General features: G+C 42.4%; 2 protein-coding genes across 2 annotated transcripts in view; both read left to right on the forward strand.

Moving 5' to 3' along the window:
• The first annotated feature begins 411 nt into the window (after positions 1-411).
• Positions 412-15,224, forward strand: kdsr (3-ketodihydrosphingosine reductase). The gene is made up of 10 exons (XM_084327239.1): positions 412-706; positions 3,943-4,032; positions 6,481-6,537; positions 7,773-7,838; positions 8,341-8,436; positions 10,601-10,792; positions 12,523-12,606; positions 12,699-12,782; positions 12,924-13,025; positions 13,915-15,224. The coding sequence occupies exons 1-10, from the start codon at positions 515-517 to the stop codon at positions 14,032-14,034; spliced, it is 1,083 nt and encodes a 360-aa protein (XP_084183365.1). The 5' UTR covers positions 412-514; the 3' UTR covers positions 14,035-15,224.
• Positions 15,225-18,860: 3,636 nt separating this feature from the next.
• bcl2b (BCL2 apoptosis regulator b) overlaps positions 18,861-22,589 on the forward strand; it is a 34,947-nt gene continuing 31,218 nt past the window's right edge. The window contains exon 1 of the mRNA XM_084327311.1: positions 18,861-20,159. Within this exon, the coding sequence (XP_084183437.1) occupies positions 19,605-20,159 (555 nt within the window). The 5' untranslated portion in view covers positions 18,861-19,604. The remainder of the gene's footprint in view (positions 20,160-22,589) is intronic.

The raw sequence follows: 22,589 nt of genomic DNA on the forward strand, positions 1-22,589 counted from the left end.
TGTTAATTTCATGCATAATTTACGCAGGAGTGACCAGGATGAGCATTCAAATATTTTTCATTGAGTTAAAAATATGTGTGCACCTGCTGGTTTGGGTGTGCAAACAAAAAGAGGGGTGCACCTAGAATGAGGAAGTGGAGCATTGCATGTTGGGAATTGTTGTCCTCGGCTACTCGAGCCCAAGTAGTATTCCTACCGATTACTTTTGATAGAGAACTACAAGTACCTAGAGGTGTAGTGGCTCTATTGCCACCGTTCAAAGTGCACAGTTCGATTTGTTTTGGTTTATGGAGAGTACGCCTTGTCTGGTACAGCCAAGGTCCACCACGGTAATTTACCTTGCGTGCAAAAGCTCTGTCTGACTCACTGCCAAATACTGATAGAAGAACTCCTCCTCCGAGTGTTCGGTTTCGCCTCCCCTTTTCACAACAAGCTCCTGCCTCCCTGCCTTCGATTCGCCCCCAGTAGCTAGCTTGCTAGTTAGCGAACAAGCTAACGACTGCCAGATTCACCCATGTCCTCTGAAGAAGGAGTTCAATTGAGTTCAATCACGGACTGGCTTTTTATCAATTCCTGGTGGCTTCTTCTGCCTTTCATTATGCTTCTTGTGGTTGCTGCATTCATCGTTGCCTTCGTGTTGTTGTTGTACATGATATCGCCTCTCATTAGCCCCAAACCTCTGAAACTGAATGGGGCCCACGTCGTGGTAAGTACATAATGACTGGACAAGCTAATACTAGGAGCTAACATTCATTTTGACAACGTTACATGAAATATCCGTTTGCTAACGCTAAATGTACCATTATAAATTATCTTCAGCTGTTTTACTAGTTAATCACCTAACGTTAGATACTATTTTTCTGCCAGCATCCGCCCGAGTTTGCATGATTAGTTTATTCACAACATTAGGTCAGTCATTTATCAAATTTGGGCTGTCTATGACACGCCCACAGTCAGTGATAGATGGGTTATCAGTCATCTTACCTGTGAGACGCCTCTCAGTGCATTGTAACTTACTTCAGTTCAGACCGTTTTGGATACATTGTGAACAACTTCCTAGTTAGTATAGCTGTTTTGGGCAATTCCAGCGTTATGGATGTTACATTCAGAGTGAACATTGGAAACTTACCTTAACATTGACATGGCATCGATTTGAATTGGAAGTATAATTTACACATTTTAGTTACACTTATTGAGATAAAGATGAGCCTGCAGTAAGAAATGTTTTGACCTTTTGGATTTTGAGATAGGTGACAAAATACACAGCGTTATGGATGTTACGGAAATTGACAAGCTTTTCGGACTCACTGAACACATGATGAAAACTCTGTGAATATCTTTTTCAAAGAATAACATGTTTACTATCACTTTGTAGGGAAGGGTTTGAGGTACCCAAAAAGCACATTCAGGAAAACCTGGCATTTCCTCTAAAGGAATGAATCACAAAAAAGTGCCGTTATGGATGTTACATTTTTGAGTTATGGATGTTACACGTCTGAAATAGACAAAAAACACTATCAAAAATAGGGCTTTACCCACATGTGTTTGACTTCGGTGGACCATTTTGATGGTTAAACCAGTCTGGATTCATGTTGTAGTCTGAAAAAATGCCAGGAAATGCTGAGAGATTATTGTTGAATATATATAGAACACAAATGTTCTAGAATGTTTGATTATGACATCATCCCCCCCCCCCCCCCCACCTCCAATGTACAGCCCCACCCCACCTACCCAACCTCCCCCAATGCACAGTTTCTATGTCAAATGTATATACTCTTCTTCTGGATTTTTTTAGTATCACAAACAGTACTGTATTTGAAAATCTGGTATGTCATAAATGTATAGATGTAGCAGTACTGTCTATCTGTATGTCATGATGAATTGAAAATGGGGGACCCTGATGGAAACAAGACGAAAGTCTTTCTCAGGTCTGCATCCTCTTAACAATTGTATGTATTGAGCTGTACTGTACTGTACCCATTCTGCAATCTGTTAATAAACTTTTCAATCAATCAATCAATACTGTGACATCACAAATGTTCTAGAATGTGCTATTATGACATCATACTGTGACATCACAAATGTTCTAGAATGTTCTATTATGACATCATACTGTGACATCACAAAAAAATTATAATTTTTTTTGGTCTTAAATAGTTTAAAAATATCAGTCCTGAAAATAATTTACAAAAAGTTTTTGGAAAATAGCTCTTTATTTGATTAATATAAAAAAGTGTTTTCTATACAGAGAACAGCAATATTAATATCGGTTAAATCAGAAAATTAGTTTTGGAGCAATTCCATGAAAATGTCAACCTCACCATGAAAAAGAAAGTTATAAAAAATCAAGTCCAATTCATTCTGCCTGGACTGGTTCAGAGAAATGGTATCTCCCTCTGTTATCCATGTGAGGATTGAGGTATTCACGAATCTGATCAAAACTGACCCAGGACTTGTCCTCTTTGGTTGGAAGTGCAGCGGTAAGCCTCCATAAGGGACATGGACATGTGGCGTTTCTGAACCCTCTGCTTGACTCCTTCTCTTATGGTCACTGCATTCTTCATTCCCTGGGCCTGTCTTGAAATGTCGTCCCTGGAATAATACTCATTTACTTTCTGTTTGGTTTCATTTGGGGTTTCTGTGTTTTTTGGGGTGGGTTTCTTGTCACGATACTCGGCAAAACAATAACAAATACACATGTAGGCTGAGCAGACGCGAGGGGGAGATGGCAGATTAGCAGTAGGCTAACGTGGACACTGCTCTGCCTAGACCAACAATGTGTGAAAAAGTTGTGTCTGGAAATATGTTGGATTTTAATCGAACAAGGAGTCATAAAATACTTCTGATTTAAATCAAACAAAGGCGTCATAATCGGACTTAACAACACACATTTTTGATAGTGTTTTTTGTCTATTTCAGACGTGTAACATCCATAACGCAAAAATGTAACATCCATAACGGCACTTTTTTGTGATTCATTCCTTGAGAGGAAATGCCAGGTTTTCCTGAATGTGCTTTTTGGGTACCTCAAACCCTTCCCTACAAAGTGATAGTAAACATGTTATTCTTTGAAAAAGATATTCACAGAGTTTTCATCATGTGTTCAGTGAGTCCGAAAAGCTTGTCAATTTCCGTAACATCCATAACGCTGTGTATTTTGTCACCTATCTCAAAATCCAAAAGGTCAAAACATTTCTTATTGCAGGCTCATCTTTATCTCAATAAGTGTAACTAAAATGTGTAAATTATACTTCAAACAAAGGGGTCATAATCGGACTTAACAACACGCATTCGCAATGTAACATCCGTCACTTGCAATGTAACATCCATAACACTTGTAAAGAATACAAAAAATAAGACCAGAATGACTAATTGTTGCTAATATGTCATCTTTATAAAAGTTTGGTTGTCATTGCATTCCAGATGCATGTTTTATGACAACTTTTCCTGGAAAATGTTATGGATGTTACATTCGCTGTCCCATAAAGGGGCATTATAACAGCATGCTTCACCTGCCAATGGAAAGACACAAAGTACATAATTGATTCACATATTGATACAACAGCCCTTCATGACCTATATGAAGGGTTAGAAAAATATCTGTTGATTTTATTTTGCCATTCTGGCCATTCAGAAAGTCATACAATTAGGTTAATCGAAAAATAAATGTGTACATCATTGTGTCTCCTCCTGTAGTGTGAAAAAACATGCATTCTCATAAATATTACGATCAAATCTATTTTGTACTTCAAAATATAGACCTTGATGATACATTTGAAATTGGTTTGGTTATGATCATGTTATTTAAATTTTTTCATGGTGAGGTTGACATTTGCATGGAATTGCCCTTTTGTGCCTTAACAAGAGTGTGTTACTGACACACACACATCTGACCTGTGAGTAATGGTCCGCTTCATTTCCTCCCACCTTTTCTATCTCCAGGTCACTGGAGGATCCAGTGGGATTGGGAAGAGCATTGCCATGGAGTGCTACAAGCAAGGAGCTTTCATCACCTTAGTGGCACGTGATGAGGTCAGCAGAGAGAGACCGCTCTGTCATCCACCCATGTCCTTTGTGTTTTAGGATTAGAAAGGTGTAATGGTAACGTTAACACTTTGGGTGCCATGGGTTAAATTCATTATATACCATAGGTTGCTGGCTCTATTTGTCTATGGAGAAGTACCCCTTCTTTGCATGGCTATAACTTTTTAAATTCTATTGCTACATTGCCATTATTAGGGCCCATTCAAAGTCCTATATGTATTGTTCATTGTGTAGCAACGTTAAACTTTTTCATTCACATATTCATAGTAAAGTATGGTCTAATGTATAAGTATGTTTTCATCTCTTTCTGCAGCTTTCTCCAGAACGTGATCTATAGCCCCAAATGCATTATATTGATGATGAAATACAGTTTGATGGCAATCGGGGCGATATAAAAAATTTCAATTGGACGTACTTCTAGAATGATCTACGTATGATCTGATGATGACCGGATGGGCGGGGGATCGTTTATAATTCCGTGGGCAGCGTTATATCATTCATCTAGTGTGGGTCATTTGTTCATCATAACAGTTTATATGGAACACGTTCAACAATAACGCTGAATCTTACCGGATATTCCTCGCGCCGTTGGACGATCAGCGTGGTGTAGACCGTTTTCGATTATGGGATGTTTATCCTGATGAACCATTTCCAGCTTGTATAATACTATATACGTCCAAATCATGTTGTTTATCGAGTTATTGGCAATGGATCGCTATATATTGTGCCGAGCCAGAGTGCCGGCAGCCAAACCGAGTGCCCGGAAGTAATATGGCCGACCAGCACAACCTCCACAGCACTTCCTGTTTGGCGATTGCGCCTATCGGCCACCAGATGGCGCTCCTGAACCGCCAGAGAGCTCAGTGGGTCCTCCTGGTGGATCTCAGGCCAGCGGAGGGGAAATATGAATCCGATCACAGATTTTTGAAATATTGATATTAAAGACGCTGTAAAGTAGGGCTGGGCGATATGACGATATTATATAAATATCGGGTACAGTTCATTAACGATACACTTTTTCAATGTATCGTGGATATCGTGATGTTTTGCCCAAGAGGATTGTGTCGCGTCAATCTGTCCACACGTTACTCGTTCATATCTCAGCCTGTGCTGAGATATGCCCATTCCGCGGTCTGTTAATAAAGTTTTCAATCAGACAGATGTATGGAAAGGCTTTTATTATAACATTCGTTGTAGTAAAATCATTATGCCTCATTTAGCATCCTGTGAAGCACTGGTCTCCTACTCGACGGCCGCGGGGAGCTAACGTTAGTAGCTTTGTTGATGTTCAGTGTTCACTTCAGCACACGGGACATTCAGGAAGTCATAACGCTTGCCGATTGGTGCTAAGAACAGCAGGGCGGGTGCAAGCGGTGTGACGTCATTGGCAGACTCGACTGTCAATCAAAATGATTATGTTTCCGTCAGAATGAATGAATGAAAACTGTATTAAAAGGTTGCAGAATGGGTACAATACAGTACAGGAGGATGAAGACCAGAAAAAGACTTTCGGCTTTTTTACATAAGGGTCCTCCATTTTCAATTCATCAAAACATTTAGAGACATACATATATACAGTAGTTTCATAAAAATGCTAAAATGCTATTTATTGATTGATTGATTTAAAACTTTAACATATTGCAGAATGGGTACAGTACAGCTCAATACATACAATTGTTAAGGGGATGCAGACCAGAGAAAGACTTTAGTCTTGTTTACATCAGGGTCCCCCATTTTCAATTCATCATATTTCATATCTAAATCATATAATATCTCATATGCAATATATAATCTAATAATCTAAATCTAATATAAAAATGCTAAATGCATGGGTATTTTATTTTGTCTTTAATGTTAGCTTGCAAACTCAAATACTGTCTTGGTAAGCCTCATAATGAATTGTTTGGGGTAAAAAAGAAAAACATCGTGATGTGTATCGTGTATCGCCGAAAGGTCAGAAAATATCGTGATATCATATTTAGGCCATATCGCCCAGCCCTACTGTAAAGCGTCCTTCGGCAACTTGAGCATGGCCGGGAATGACGCTGTAAAGCGTTTCCCGGCAGTTAAAGTGTTAATGAAAATATATAGGCTATAGTGTGCAAAATAATTAGGAATTTTTAACTGTACCAGGTGACGGTGTGCTTTCGTATTTTAAATAGTTTTTCCTGAGGGGATTTGGATAAGCGAGTTTCTATCATATAAAGTGGTAGGTTGGCTCTCACATGAAACAAAAGTTAATCATTCATAGTATGTAGAAGCAGCACGGTTAAATGAGCAGTTAAATTGTGTCTGGGTTGTGACAACATGCCATGAGTGGAAATGTTTTGGATGAAACCACAAGTCTACTGTGTTCTCAGATGCAATACCCGTACGTACATTATGTTACTTACTCAATTGTTTTTCTGTGTTTTTTTTTTGTTTGTTTTTTTACAGACTAAATTAGTTCAAGCTAAGAAAGAAGTGGAGAAATGTGCCATAAATGACAAGCAGGTATGGGACTTTCTTTTTCTCAATAAAATATAGCCTAGTACTTAACTGATGTTGTTTTGAAGCAACCGATATGTTTATATTTCTGTTCATATAGGCTATTCCATTGGTTCCCAAGCAATTTAATATCAGACAAGGACCATCAAATGTATCCACATTAGGCTACCAACCCCCATTTCACAGGATCCCAGGGGACCCCATTTTAGAAGATTCAGTTGTTAAGATAGGATTTAGTCTCAGAATTAATCCATAACTAGTAGTTATGGAAATAACAGGCAGAAACCAATGGTCAGAATAGTCTTTAAAAATATATATATATATATCAGTAGGCTCTAGTGAATAAAATAATGGTGAAATTGCTGGAGGGGACCCTCTGGAAACACACCGATCCTACTTTGGGAAACACTAGACAACTCTGTTACCAAGGGGGCCAAAATGTAAAATACAGATGATTTTGAAAAGTTGGGTTGGATATTGGCTTATTATAGATTTATCTTTTACAGATTTAAATTACATATATTGGGTTCCAATTAGTTATTCATCCACAAGAGTTTGTAAGATTAGCAATTCTATTTTAAGCTGGTCCTGGACTATTGGAGAGTGAAGTATAATACACACTCATTAGCAATAATGCACTTGATCAGGTAAAAGTGGATGAATGTGTGGGAAAAAAAGTGAAGTGAAAGTAAAAAATAAATAAATAAATAAATAAATAAATAAATACAAGGTACAACTGAAAGCTAAATACTGGGTCCTTCTCCAGTGGCCCACAAAAGCATGGTTAGGCTATTCAAGCTATTAACGCTCTGTGCGTTGGCTTGAAAAGTGGAGATATTTGTATTGCCGCGCAGTGAGGCGGAGGTTCATTTGATTTGTATCACAGGCCAGTTGAGTTGCGGCAAGTGGAGGCAGCGGGCCAAAATTAATTGATAAGAGAATTCAGTCTGGGAGGCGGAAGAAAGGGCCAGGCGGGCTGTATTTGGCCTGCGGGCCTTGGGTTTGACACATGCACTACACTTTTGTGCATGCCTCTTTACATAAGATTGCATCAGACATGGAATAAAACAATAGTGAAATTGAACTGTTTCTCTCTTTGCTGGGTACCCTCTGGAAACCCTTCAAATACCCCAGGGGATCCCAGAACCTACTTGGGGAACCACTGACTGGACTATACTATAAATATTTCTGTGCATTTTGCATAAGATTGCATCAGACCGTGTACCATCTTCTCCATTCAGGTGGTCCTCTGCATATCTGTGGATGTTTCTAAGGACTACAGTCAGGTGGAGAGTGTGATCAAACAGGTAATCTAAGCCACTCAGCTAAAGAAGACCATGTCTCATTCCTCATTGTTATTTGATTATTACTGAATCAAATAAATCCATTACAAAAAAAAGAATCCATTAGAAATAACTGCCATTGATGCTTCAAAGCATTTAATTGGTTGCAGTTAAATGTTCCAAAGCATCTAGTTTGATGGAAATACAAAATAACGTAATTTAGAAGCACTAGGATTGTCTCATAAAAGCTCTAAAAAGATCCGGTTAACCCTTTCACTGCCACACTACCAAAGGGTTAACCCTTTCACTGAGACAATACTTTCACTACCACACTACAGAATGTTAACCCTTTCACTACCACACTACAGATGGTTAAAGTGCATGCTTTAGCTCGATTTCAGTGTGCATTCATGGGGGAATTTACAACGGAAGTACATTTAAATTAAAATGTTCTGTTGTTTTTGGATTAATCGCAGCTCTAGAGCCACGGTCCGGTTATTGAGGTGTATTTTGTTCCGTCTCGCAGGCTCAAGATAAACTGGGGCCTGTGGATATGCTGGTGAACTGTGCCGGGACATCGATTTCTGCTAAGTTTGACGAGGTGGAGGTGGATCGCTTCAGAGTAAGTAACTAGGAACATGACGGACGACTGTAGTTACAAGCTTCCTAGAAATCCTCTTTGGAATTGGACTAAAAGGGCTCAGGTCATTCACCAGGAACGGTTATCTTCATGACCTTATTCAAACAAACAGACTTAGGTTATGCTTGGTCAGCGCTCCCAGTTTGAAGAAGTTTGTCTTGTCACCTGTCTTAACGTGTTTTATGACCTGATAAGTGCAAAATCTTGAAATGTTTTTGTCACATCAATGCTCCAATGACAAAGGAAAGCTACACCTTTTTCTTTCTTTTTTTATCCACTTTTTCTCCTTTTTTCTATTTTTCTCCCATCCCAATTTCGCTGTGCCAATTCTCCCCTCCCCTGTCTTGAACGTTGCTCGCATATACCCCCCACTGGCCGGTTGTAGGGAGGATGGAAGCCTTGCATCATGTGTCCCCTCCGATACACGAGGAGGCAGCCTGTCACATCTTTTCACCTGCCAGCACGGACTCTCATTGGCGAGGTGTACCGTGTGGGAGGCTCACACTACCCCCGCCATTTCCTGTCTCTGCTGTGCAGGCATCCCCCAACCGACCTGTAGGAGTCGCTGTCCACAACGTCCAGATTACCACCCATCGACTTCCACCCGCTAACTCTGCCAATTGAGTTAGTATGACGGCCGGCCCAAGCCGGAGGCAACGCCAACAGCCGGATTCGAACCCGGTGTCTCTTGCGTTGATGACGAGCGCAATGTCCGCTGCGCCGCCCCAAGCTACACCTTTCTCAATACAATATACTAACCATGATGGAATATTATTTACAAAAAAGATTAATTCTTTGTTCTGGGACAAATTAATTGAATTATCTGTTGTGTGAATGTTCTTTTTACTGTAGAACCAAGACATGCAAGACTGCTTTTCCAGCATTCCAATTTGTACATCTATACAGCCGGGGCCATAAATATTTGGACATTGACACAATTTTCACAATTTTGGCTTTGTACACCACCACAATGTACTTGAAATTAATCAAACTGTGCTTTAAGTACATACTTTCAGCTTTACTTTGAGGTTAAAAGTTAAGTGTATCCAGTGTAGGAATTAAAGTGCCCCCCCCCCTTTTTTTTGAGGGACCAAAAGTAATTGAACAAACTAACAATGAAATTGGTTGCAAATTCTTTGCAGTCAATGACAGCCTGAAGCCTGGAACCCATAGACATCACCAGATGCTGGGTTTCGTCCCTGGTGATGCTCTGCCAGGCCTGTACTGTAACTAGAGGCAACTGCAGTTTTCAGTTCCTGCTTGTTCTTGGGGCATTTTCCCTTCAGTTTTGTCTTCACCAAGTGAAATGCATGCTCAATTGGATTCAGGTCAGGCGATTGACTTGGCCATTGCATAACATTTCACTTATTTGCCTTAAACAAAGAAGTATGCTTCGGGTCATTGTCCATCTGCACTGTGAAGTGCCGTCCAATGAGTTCTGAAGCATTTGGCTGAATATGAGCAGATGATATTGCCCGAAACACTTCAGAATTCATCCTGCTGCTTTTGTCAGCAGTCACATCATCAATAAATACAAGGGAGCCAGTTCCATTGGCAACCATACATGCCCACGCCATAACACTACCACCACCATGCTTCACAAAATGATGAAAATTGTGTTGATATTTATGGACCTGAGTGTATGTGGGGCTAAAGCCAGAGATTTGATAGCCGTTTAAAGATGCAGCAGGAAAGGAGGTTAGATTTCTGTCTGGCTTCGTAGGAGATTACATTACAGTTAAAGGAGATTTAAGGGAGGTTTAATTCCCACCCAAAGAGCTCAATAGATTGCTTGATTAAAAACAGTGTATTGGAGTGAGGGATTGTGTTTGTGTTCAATATAGACACACTCATGCAGCCCTGCTATTTTTGTTTAATCATTATTTATTTAAGATTTATTTTCCCAGGGAAGCCCGGTTGAGATCTAGGCCATTTTCAATGGTGTCATAAGATGAAACGGGCTACCATGTTGGTTGCAGCGAAATTTAAAATAAAATCGCAACAAAATGACATAGAAAGAGAATCGTACTACAACATTGTTTAAAATCATCTATAATCCTCAGAAGCGCCATAAGTCCTATGTGTACCATATACTATGTGGACTGGCACTCTGTAACGTGTGTCTGGGTGGCCTTGCCTCCACCAGAGACTGATGGAGGTGAACTACCTGGGCAGTGTGTACCCCACGCGGGCCGTCATCACCACCATGAAGGAGCGCAGAATGGGCCGCATCATGTTCGTTTCCTCCCAGGCGGGTCAGATTGGCCTGTTCGGCTACACGGCCTACTCCCCTTCTAAGTTCGCCCTGCGTGGCCTCGCAGAGTCCCTGCAGATGGAGGTGAGTGTTGGGTTAAAGATCCCCTCCACATGTGTTTTTTTAACACTTGTATATTGAATAACAATTTGTTTGGTATGTTTTTTTCACCAAAGATGTTCAATAAGCTATGAACGCCCCTTCCCCCTCACGTCTTCCCCCAAGCTAGTTGACTTTATTTTTTTCCACCTAAATGGTAAGCCAAAGATTTGTTTCACACAAACACAACACTTATTAGCTTACGCAATCGTGTTATAACTAAGAGATTCGCTGAAAAGAATAATTGTTTTTGTGCATAAATCATTTGATCTATGCATGTTTGTTTTATACGACTTATAATACAAGTTTCAGTTAGCATTTCCTTGATGACAGTGGCCAGCTGGGCAGACCAGTGTCTGAAGGCCAAATTGCTTGCAGACATTGCTTTTGCCTCCAGAGGGGGTTCCAACTAGTGGTCTGCAAGGGCCTTGAAATGAAGCCCGTGCCCATGACGTTCAGGCCCTGCCCGACAATAAGCCAGACTGTAATGCAACATTTGAAGCCCTAGCCCGAATGAAAACCAGATTTTTTTTTAATTATTATTTAGACTTAAATTTTTTTTATTTTTTTTAAATATTCGAAACACTGTTTATATATTAACTTAATAAATAAACAAACACGAAAATGTCCAATAGGTCTACCTAAATAACGCATATCACGCTGAAAACTAAGAAGCATTATATAGCCTGTTTCGCTTTCTTATTAGAATGCCGTCTATTCCCAAGCGCACAGCCTCGTAAAACGTATTGAAGGCTATATGGAATCTTCTTTAACACACACACACACACGACACAATAGCCTACTCAGTCACTATATAAACAAACAGAAGAAATCAGATTTCGAGCAGAGCAACATTTATATAATGAAAGCACAACAGAACAGGGCAGCGGCGACCCCACACCAGCAAATAATAATAAATCAGACTCACCACTTCAGCAACGCGTTGAACAACGTTAACAAAACTTCGCCAACCGGCTACATACATCCAAGAACGAATTAAAACGTTCGCCAACTGGCTATATTCCAACTTCAAACAACCATTGAACCACTTCGGTCCGGCTCATTTGTTCATCATCCACCTGATGGCTTCATATCTTTCTACTCCCCTCGAGGTCTCCCTGGTAATTGCATCCAAATGTTTCCAAAAATGCAGCTTTCCCAGACGCATTGGGAACTTTCAAAAGCTCTCCCTTTCCCTATTTTATCTGTTGGCTTATACATCTTGACTCCTCAGACACAAGGCTTTCACTCTCTGATGACAGCACTACGTTACACAAAACAGAAAGTGAAAGCAGCGTGAGGCGCGTGTGCAATGGAGAAAAAAAAAAGAGGGCGCTGCCCGGCCCGGCCGAGCCCGAATTATTTATTTAAAAACAAAGCCCTACCCAGCCCGAACCCGTGGGGTCGGGTAGGGCCCCGTCGGGCTCGGGCAGGGATGCAGTGCACTAGTTCCAACACATGATTCAAGAGTCTATTTTGAGGCATTTTGATATTTGATTTCATTTTGAGATAACTTGCGCATTACAAGGCATATTATACAATCTCCAGGATGTATGTAAAACCTAAGATGTTTGTCAAATTGCATTTTTCACTCCACCTTTTATTTTATTCTACTACTCATACTTATTGTTATTGTGATTTGTGACTTCTATTGCAACGCTGTAAACACTACAACACGTTGCTAAGTACCTATGTGCTGTTATTTCCATATCCAGATGAAGCCATACAACATCTATGTGACCGTGGCGTACCCCCCCGACACAGACACTCCAGGACTTGCGGAGGAGAACAAGAACAAGGTCTGTTATCATAATATAATATAATTGTTTTCACATTGTCTCCTTTTTAATAAAGCACATAATGAAGTTCTTCCATGTTTACACTCCTCCAGCCGTTAGAGACCAGGTTGATCTCGGAGACCTCTGGGGTCTGTCAGCCGGACCAAGTGGCCAAAATCGTTGTCAGGGACGCTGTGGTAAGAAACTGTGATCCAACTGTCGTTGACCTACCAGCCTTCCTGCTCACTTTCACCGGCTTAATTAGTGAATCCCTTTCCCACCCGAGGCACGCGGGTAATTGCTTCTCTCCCCGTCTGCTCCTCCATCTCCTCCTGCAGCAGGGGAACTTCAACAGCTCCGTAGGGCCCGACGGCTACATGCTGTCAGCTCTCACCTGCGGAATGTCACCTGTCACCTCCATCACAGAAGGCCTCCAACAGGTAACCGTCACCTACCAGTCAGCCCTCCACATGCCCTGCTTCTTATTAGGGGTGCCACAGCAGCACATGCCCTGCTTCTTATTAGGGGCGGGTGCTGGCATAAAAAATGTCAGGCCAACGCCAGGCTAGAATAGGGTATTGGGAGAATTTCCCTAATGCTGAAACCTAATGCCAAGAGCCATGCGCTTAACACGGCAAGACAACAACGCAAAGCCACTTGATTTTATGCACTTTGTACACATAGAACGATGTTGCATCTCTCTAATTGACCATATTCACACAGTGGCCGTTTTGCTCTTATGTCGTGCTCAGGTTGGGTTATTTTCGAACCTAGGAAACCAACCAGAACGTAACATAAGAGTCAAAATGGCCACCGTGTGAATATGGTCACTTGAGAAAATGGGTTGTATATCTCAATAATTTTTTATCCCCGGCCTAACTGTCTATACTGTTAAATAAAAGATGGATATTAATCTTTATCGAACAATACTGGCATGGGTGCATCCCCACTTTACTTTTATAGTGTCTGGCTACAGTGGTGCAGTCGTAATATGGGCCAAGGCCAAACGCCACGTGCACGCACATACATGTATCTCTCCTCTTTCATGAGTCGGAGCTGGGGACGAGACGGGCGGTCTTTTGTCACATAACACACGCCCAACACTCTACACACACGCACACACACACACACACACACACACACACACACACACACACACACAGTCTAGGTGATAAGTGCCGGCCGGCACTTATCACCTAGACTTTGCATAATAAAAGATGCGCGCAATTCTGCCTCAGTGACTAAGCCCAAACGTCGTTTGACCGCGTATGCCCAGCACTGCACCCCTGTCTGGCTATAATGTTGCTTTGTCCTTTGATCCCTGTGCAGATTGTGACCATGGGACTGTTCCGGACCATCGCCCTGTTCTACCTGGGCAGCTTTGACAGCATTGTGCGCCGCTGCATGATCCAGAGAGAGCAGTCGAAAGCAGCTGATAAGAGGGAGTAATCATGTGATGTCACAACCCTTCACCCCTCCCCCACCCTCGGTCATAGTCACTGGAGACGCCTCCCACCACTCCTCTCCTCCCCTCACTAACAAGCGCACAACCCTGGGTGGGCACTAAGGCCAGGCCTCCCCACGCACCAGTGATATCGGCCCAACAGATGGAGTGCGGCAGATGTGTCCTTTTTTCCCCGCCCCCACTATGTCCTGTGATGTAACTCTCCACCATAGACTTGGCAGACTTTTTTGTTTTTTGTTGTTGTATTATTATTATTATTTTCTTTTCTTTTTCAAACCTCTAAAAGCATTCCAGTGACTTTTTTTGTTGTGCTTTCATGTGTGCATTTGCTTCTACTGTGGAGACTATCTTTACTGAAGGTGAATGAGGGCAGACTAAACACATCCCACACAGCCTGTCGTTAAAAACCTAGGCCTTGTCAACACTACCTCCTACTAGAGGAGGAGAAACGTAATGGATACTAGCCTGTCTTGACAAAGCCCTCCCCACCAGGCACTAGTAGTGAAAACCAGAATCCTAACATGTAGCTTTTGGTCACGCTGTTGCATTTATCAGCTACCTTCACCTTACTAAACCTCTCTTCACCTTACTAAACCTCTCGCTTCACCTTACTAAACCTCTCTTCACCTTACTAAACCTCTCGCTTCACCTTACTAAACCTCTCCTCCATCTTACTAAACCTCTCCTCCATCTTACTAAACCCCTCCATCTTACTAAACCTCTCCTCCACCTTACTAAACCTCTCCTCCATCTTACTAAACCCCTCCATCTTACTAAACCCCTCCTTCACCTTACTAAACCTCTCCTTCACCTTACTAAACCTCCTCCACCTTACTAAACCTCTCTTCACCTTACTAAACCTCTCCTTCACCTTACTAAACCTCCTCCATCTTATTAAACCTCTCCTTCACCTTACTAAACCCCTCCTCCACCTTACTAAACCCCTCCTTCACCTTACTAAACCCCTCCTCCACCTTACTAAACCCCTCCTTCACCTTACTAAACCCCTCCTTCACCTTACTAAACCCCTCCTCCACCTTACTAAACCCCTCCTTCACCTTACTAAACCCCTCCTTCACCTTAATAAACCCCTCCTCCACCTTACTAAACCCCTCCTTCACCTTACTAAACCCCTCCTTCACCTTACTAAACCCCTCCTTCACCTTACTAAACCTCCTCCATCTTATTAAACCTCTCCTTCACCTTACTAAACCCCTCCTCCACCTTACTAAACCCCTCCTTCACCTTACTAAACCCCTCCTCCACCTTACTAAACCCCTCCTTCACCTTACTAAACCCCTCCTTCACCTTACTAAACCCCTCCTCCACCTTACTAAACCCCTCCTTCACCTTACTAAACCCCTCCTTCACCTTACTAAACCCCTCCTCCACCTTACTAAACCCCTCCTTCACCTTACTAAACCCCTCCTTCACCTTACTAAACCCCTCCTCCACCTTACTAAACCCCTCCTTCACCTTACTAAACCCCTCCTTCACCTTACTAAACCCCTCCTTCACCTTACTAAACCCCTCCTTCACCTTACTAAACCCCTCCTTCACCTTACTAAACCCCTCCTTCACCTTACTAAACCTCCTCCATCTTATTAAACCTCTCCTTCACCTTACTAAACCCCTCCTCCACCTTACTAAACCCCTCCTTCACCTTACTAAACCCCTCCTCCACCTTACTAAACCCCTCCTTCACCTTACTAAACCCCTCCTTCACCTTACTAAACCCCTCCTCCACCTTACTAAACCCCTCCTTCACCTTACTAAACCCCTCCTTCACCTTACTAAACCCCTCCTTCACCTTACTAAACCCCTCCTCCACCTTACTAAACCCCTCCTTCACCTTACTAAACCCCTCCTTCACCTTACTAAACCCCTCCTTCACCTTACTAAACCTCTCCTTCACCTTACTAAACCTCTCCTCCATCTTACTAAACATCTCGCTTTACCAAATGAGGTCCCCTCCACTCTACCTTTTCTTTCCTCCCACAAGTCTTTGCAGGCAAAGCACCTCCCGCTCTTGATTCACGAAGCTCAGTGTTTGACCCATTATGACCCCTCAGTGTTACGTCTGTGTAGAGTGATGATTCCAACGGGTCTCTGTGCGTTCGCTAAAGCTTAAAACGTCATATAAATTGTACTCTACATTGATACGAAAGAGACATTGTCATCCTCTGCGTTTGTCAGTGGAGAGGGAGTGACGTGCAGGTGAGGGAGGACTTGAGTCATAGAGTATCCACTTTGGACGGAGGTGGTGTTGTTGCTGCAGTTTTGTTTTACTGTATGTGTATTTGTGCTGTGACTGAGCCAACCCCCGATATAGAGGGGAAAAAAGCCATTGGACATGTGGGGGGAGGGGGTTAGATCACTGATGTATTTGCCCATATTTAGTCCATTTATTTGTGTTTCTAAAGTATCAGGAAAGGCTAGTTTGGGGTCAGGAGAAGAAAAGAGAAACAGCTTCACTAACGACACATTTTCACCTGTCAATCTTTCACTACACATTTCTGTCATTCATTAGATGTGTGTGTATGAGGAAGCACTGTTACAGCTCTAAAAGTGTGGAGATGAGTCTGGCTATGTGAGACTAACTCACTGTCAATGTGTTTGCGTTCAGCCACCTCGGTTGAGATCCAAGCGGGATCCACGTATTGTCTGGGTGGTGTCAGTCAGGGCAAAGGTAAAGGGGCGTTACTCGCTGGTTCGAGCGCTGTCCCCTTAGGCCTGGTGAGGGCGCTAGAGATCCATTTTATATAAAGGCCAAAAGAGGGACTAGAAGAGAGGATCCTGTGCTGTTGTTATTTTTTTTTGTGGGTCATGCACAGTTGGATATTATACTTTCCTTAACTCGTTGAATTCCTTTGTTTTTTTGTGTGTGGGTCATGCACAGTTGGATATTATACTTTCCTAAATGACTTGTCAAATTCCTCTTGATATCCTTCAAGCCTTTGAGCATCTTCTCATAATTATTACTTAACCTTATAACCCTCTCAACATTCTGCTTTTTTGGAAGGAGAGAGAGGAAAAAATGTAATGTGAACTCGTGCAAGTCTTCCTTTTATCCATCACTCATGGGGAGAATGTACTTTAATACAAAGCATACAAATCAGAAAGTAGGAATATTTTTTAAAGATCCACCAATATATGAATGCCAAAATGTATTAAGACTATTTCTGTAGACGCAATGCAAACTATTTTGAGATTAATTTTGTTTGATGTCGCTGCTCTTATCTTTTAGATCTAGTTTGTAATGAATGCAGTGTGGAGCACTACTGTCATTGGGGACCCATTCTAAGCCTTAAAAGATGACTACTGATGAAGCTAATGCTAAAAGAATGGACGTGTCCAGAGTTGATGTGGCTTAACCCACTCGTGGTTTACCTATTCATTTAGTCTGAATTCCTATTCAGTGTAAAATGCCAACTGTTTCTTTTTTTTGTGTCTATTTTGTCGATTCCAGTTTTTGTATGACAAAAAAAGGGCCTTACTGTTAATCCAAGATATGAAAGTGAGAATGGATGACTCGTTTTTGATGATGTTCTCATTTGATGTTGGTTAAAGGTGTTCTGTCCTGCACTCAGTAGCTTGTTTCTTTTCATGTACACAAGTATTGCTTTCAGAACCACTCTTTCACGTTGAGGTAGCAACGCGTAGCTCATGGAAAAAAAAGTTTTAGTTTTAACACTTTTAAGCTATGCAAATCAAGCCTATGCTCACAATATGTTAAAATGTACCACTGAGATGTAAACATTTTTATAACGCTCATGCTAGTTTCCCCCCTATTAGTGTTGTCAAAAGATATTTAAATGAAGATTATAATAAGAGTTTATAAGTAATGAATATGACCATAATGCACTCTGCTTCTGTTTCCATCTCTTGTCTTTGTTTTTCTTCTCTTTCTTTGTTTTCTTGCCAAACTTGTTAGAATTTCACCTTGTGTGCCATTGAAAGAAAATGTGAGGAGTGGAGCGTTTCTTTGTCTTATTTTCTTACATGATAAATGAAATAAATACCTGTGGGGAAAAAAATTGTGTATGGTTGTTTATGCCCTAAAATGATTTAGTCAATTTAAAATGAAATGGTCCATTTACACTAGTTTCACATTTAATATCAATTCCTGTGACTGTCGACATAGTAGAGAGACTGATTTTAGACCAAATGCAGTTTCCACTTTCTTTTGCGTGTATGTCGGCTGCATCTATCTGGTGGTTTAATTGGTGAAATTCAGTTTGAGGGAAACACCCCGATTCTATTAAGAGTGGGGTGTGCGTTCAATTTGAGTGAGTATAGAGTCGTATTGAGGTTTGATGCAAGGGGTTGGTTTTAGGGGCTCATGGGGACTGTGTGGTCTTAAGTATTCTGTTTGAGAAATCGACTTTAATCTTCTATGAGGGGCTCGTTCTGGGCAGCAGCCCTCAAAACAGCACAATACTGAGATTGTAGAAGCTTGTTTGGCCTCTTTGATACTATGATTGGATCTAGGAATGGATGGAGAGAGACATATAGTTGTCAAATAGCTGGAGGAGAGAAGTGAGAACACCCGAGAATTCCACTGAATATGGGTTCATCAATGTTGTACTGCATGAGTCCGTCCACAAGGGGGTGGCTGCCCTACATCAAAGCAACCCCTTCAACAGAATGGGGTGCTCCACCGTGTTCTGGGGCACCAGGAATTCCTAATCAGGCAACACCCTCAGAATCCACTCCCCTTTCTGTCCATTTCCCGTTGGCCTGCTAAAGATAATAGCCTATCCCTGATTTCTTTCGTTCATTCTTCATGTATCTGGTTTAGAGAGTGATACTACCTGACCAGTACCTGACCATATAGACTAGGCGAAGTAAGTAATTTGCGTATAGCCAGGACTCTGCACTGTAGGCTTTTGTCATCCTTTAACATTAGTGCAAATGTGATCCAAATGTGCACTTTAAGTCTCCAAGCGCGCACGCTCAAGGAATAACTTTGTATGGATGACGTAAGAAGCAGGCCTACATCAGCAGAGAGCGCAGGGATCTGGGGATCTGGGCTGCTGAGTGGAACGGGATTCAGTCCGACCTTGTCTGGCTCACAGCTCCGCTCCTAGTTGTGCGTAAACGCTGCTGAAATAGTTGGCGGCGTTATTGCCTATTTTGGACCCGTGCAACACTGGCTTTCTTCGGTGCTTTTTTCTAACACGTCCACGTTTCGGTTATTTGCATAGACATATAGAATATATTCTAACCTCTTCCGTATCTTGGATTTGTATGCAAAGGGAAGGTCGCCACTTTTCCACCAAGGCTTCGGGAAATGAAGAATACTTGCACCGGGTCTGTCGCGGACATAGTCTTTTTTGACTTTTAGAAGGTTTTTCTACGCAGGTCAAGGGATCTTTTAACAATTCACGCGAAAGCTATTCGCTCCACTCTCACATTACGCACTGCGCGGTGGTTCATTTTTACATTGCCCAGTTTTCCAGAATGCGTCCGGTTCTACGGTGCATGCCTTTGATAATGTATCCCATTTAGATATCGGTTTCTATTGTACCAAGTGCCAAATAATTACGCTGTTATGGCGAACGAGTGTAACCGCAATGTTGTGGAAAAGTACATTTGTCATAAACTCTCGAAACAGGGCTATGTTTGGGAATTTGATGATGATGCCGGGGAGGAAGATGCTGCTGTTAACGGGTCAATAGTTGCTGCATCTCCGCCGCCGACTCTGGTCCGACGGTGTCGTGTCGCGGACGGGCCGGAGAGCAGCCCCCGCTCCAGTGGCTCCACACGGGGCTCCCAGTCCGACCCGCACGCCGCGATCCACAGAGTACTGCGTGAGGCTGGAGATGAACTCGAAAGACTGTATCAGCCTGACTTTATAGAGATGTCACACCAACTCTACCTAACGTCCACCACGGCACAGCGGAGGTTCACCGAGGTGATAGATGAACTGTTCAGGGATGGAGTGAACTGGGGGCGGATTATTGCCTTCTTCGAGTTCGGGGGCACCGTGTGCGTGGAGTGTGTGAGCAAGGAGATGACGTCGCAAGTGGACCCCATCGCCGAATGGATGACAGAGTATTTAAATGGCCCTCTTCTTCACAACTGGATTCAAGACAACGGGGGATGGGTAGGTGTGATTGGATTCTCTGTATAGTTCACCTTAAATACCCACTGCCCTAGATGCGCACATTACGCAAAGCCCAAAGCGTCTAAGATCGTCGACATCCCTTATGAACGACCTTGATTTGTTGTTCAGCTTGTTTGTCAAGCTTACCAGGCCAATGAGACACGTCTTCACTGTCACACCTCCCTACGCTCTACTATAAAGCCCGCCCTGTCAAACTGTAATGTCAGTGGCAGCCATACAGCTGTCTTCCGGTAACGGCAGTTCCATTATTATCCTCCTCCAGTCCTAGGGAACATATAATGCGCATGAAATCAATATTTAATCCTTCCCTCGGCAATGCACAGAATGTGTGTCTCCCCCCGTGTTATATTTTGTAACCATTCTCAATCCAATGTTTTTAAAGAGAGTGCTGCTGTTAGAACTGCTCTAATGTAATGTCCTGGTCTATTCTGGAGCATCCATTGCAGGACAGAGCAGGCCAGACACACATCAGGGAACAGGAAACTATTGAACTAATCTCTTCAGGCCCCCAGGCTGAGCAGGGTTCCCACTATGAGCATCACTGTTGAGAGATCTGCATGACGGATAGAATCTTCTGGTGTAAATGAGGACCGACAAGCACAAGAGTGAGAGAGGGAGGGAGAGAGAGGGAGGGAGAAAGAAATGTGTGCACGCATCAGTGAGCAGCATCCTATACATTTGCGTAACTTAATTCTGCTTTTCTGTAATTGCTTTTCCCGGTGAATAACACAGTAACCACTCCTGTACAGCTCTGCTGCATGCTCTACAGCCGTTACACCAAACCAGGAATTAGCCTCTAATTGGCAAAAGGCCCCTAATGAGAACATAACATGCGTTTCTGCTGCTCCGTTATCTTGCCGGAAGGTGGGGGGGGCTAATCAATGATTTATATCGAGCATTTCATCTCGAAAGGAAGGAGCGTTTAACATTCCCATTCCTCGCCCTGGAGGGGCCAGGTTGTGCCACATATCAAAGGCAGGCAACAGAGGGAAGTGCCCTGCAGGGAAGCAGGGCCTCAGTATGCAGCCTGTGTGTTTAACATACAGGCCCCACGGTGCATCTAGGTTCAAAACTCTTTGGTCTGCTCTTCAAACCTGCACTGGCTCGGGGGCTGCCTTGATGTCTGTGTGAGAGAGGCCTCTGGAGCCTGTGTGCCCAACTGTACAATGTAGGTCACGGTAGTCTGTGTTTTCCAGTCGGGCTGCGAGGACCGTTCCTCTGCCACCGCTGCTCCGCATCCAGTGGTTGAGTACAGAACCTTTTAATCCGAAGGATTATGTTATGATCGTGGGATTGGGAGAGCATATGTGTCCCACTGGGGTTCATTTTTACAGGCTTTTGTGCTAAAACAGTACTGATAAAACCCCCACACTAATTACATTTAGGCTCAAATGAGTCTCACTTCACCAAAAAACAACGAGGCACATACCGTAATCTCACACATGTCCAAAAACTCCATACAGTGTTCCACACATTCACTTAGTGTGACAGTTATTGAGAGTAAATATGTTTGAACATGGTGTCATTGGGGACATTGAATCCTTGTGTTGTGTTAATTAGAGCTCCATGAAATAATGAGGTAACTGTCCCTAAAACAAGGCCTTGCTATTTTTTCAGAACAAATAAATAACGCACATCCTCCGTTTGTTGGTGCTGAGCCAAACTGTAAAAACAGTAATACATAAAACATTGCTATTTTTTCATCAGTTCATGGAGCTGTAATTAACACAACACATAGATTCAGTGTCCCCGATTATCACTGGTGGCCATATTCAAACTAATTTACTCTCAATAACTGTCAAACTAATCAACGTGTGCAAAACTGTTTAGAGTTTGTGTATGTGTGAGATTATGTGCAAAATAAATGAGCAATGTTTTTTGGTGAAGTGCCCCTTTAATCTATGGTGCCAATTCCATCAAGATATACAAAATAATAGATTGATTGATTGATTGATTGATTGATTGATTGAACATTTTATTAACAGATTGCAGAATGGGTACAATACAGTACGGCTCAATACACACAATTGTTAAGGGGATGCAGACCAGAGAAAGACTTTCGTCTTGTTTACATCAGGGTCCCCCATTTTCAATTCATGACATCTATGACATACACGACATACAGATATACAGTACTGTTACATTTATGACATACAAGATATACAAATATACAGTACTGTTTAACAGAGATCCTAAAAGAAAATATATACATTAGAGGGAAAGAAACTGTACATTGGGTGGGGGGGGGGGGGGGGGGGGGGGTTGGACATTTACAGGGGCCAGTTTCGAATTGCAGCCTCCCGTAGGTGCTCTTTGAGGGCGGTTTTGAAGGTGGGTAGGGATTCACATTCTTTTATGGCTGTGGGTAGGGCGTTCCACATTTTTGTGGCATAATTGCGAAACGTGTTT

This window comes from Notolepis coatsorum (genome assembly GCF_963971535.1).
Source record: "Notolepis coatsorum genome assembly, chromosome: 13".
NCBI lineage: Eukaryota > Metazoa > Chordata > Actinopteri > Aulopiformes > Paralepididae > Notolepis > Notolepis coatsorum.

What these genes read in the sequence shown, in the direction of transcription:
- kdsr (XM_084327239.1), top strand. Translation starts at nt 515, where the DNA reads ATGTCCTCTGAAGAAGGAGTTCAATTGAGTTCAATCACGGACTGGCTT. An exon ending in TGAATGGGGCCCACGTCGTG is followed by an intron (nt 707 to 3,942) that starts GTAAGTACATAA and finishes TTCTATCTCCAG; the next exon opens with GTCACTGGAGGATCCAGTGG. An exon ending in CCTTAGTGGCACGTGATGAG is followed by an intron (nt 4,033 to 6,480) that starts GTCAGCAGAGAG and finishes GTTTTTTTACAG; the next exon opens with ACTAAATTAGTTCAAGCTAA.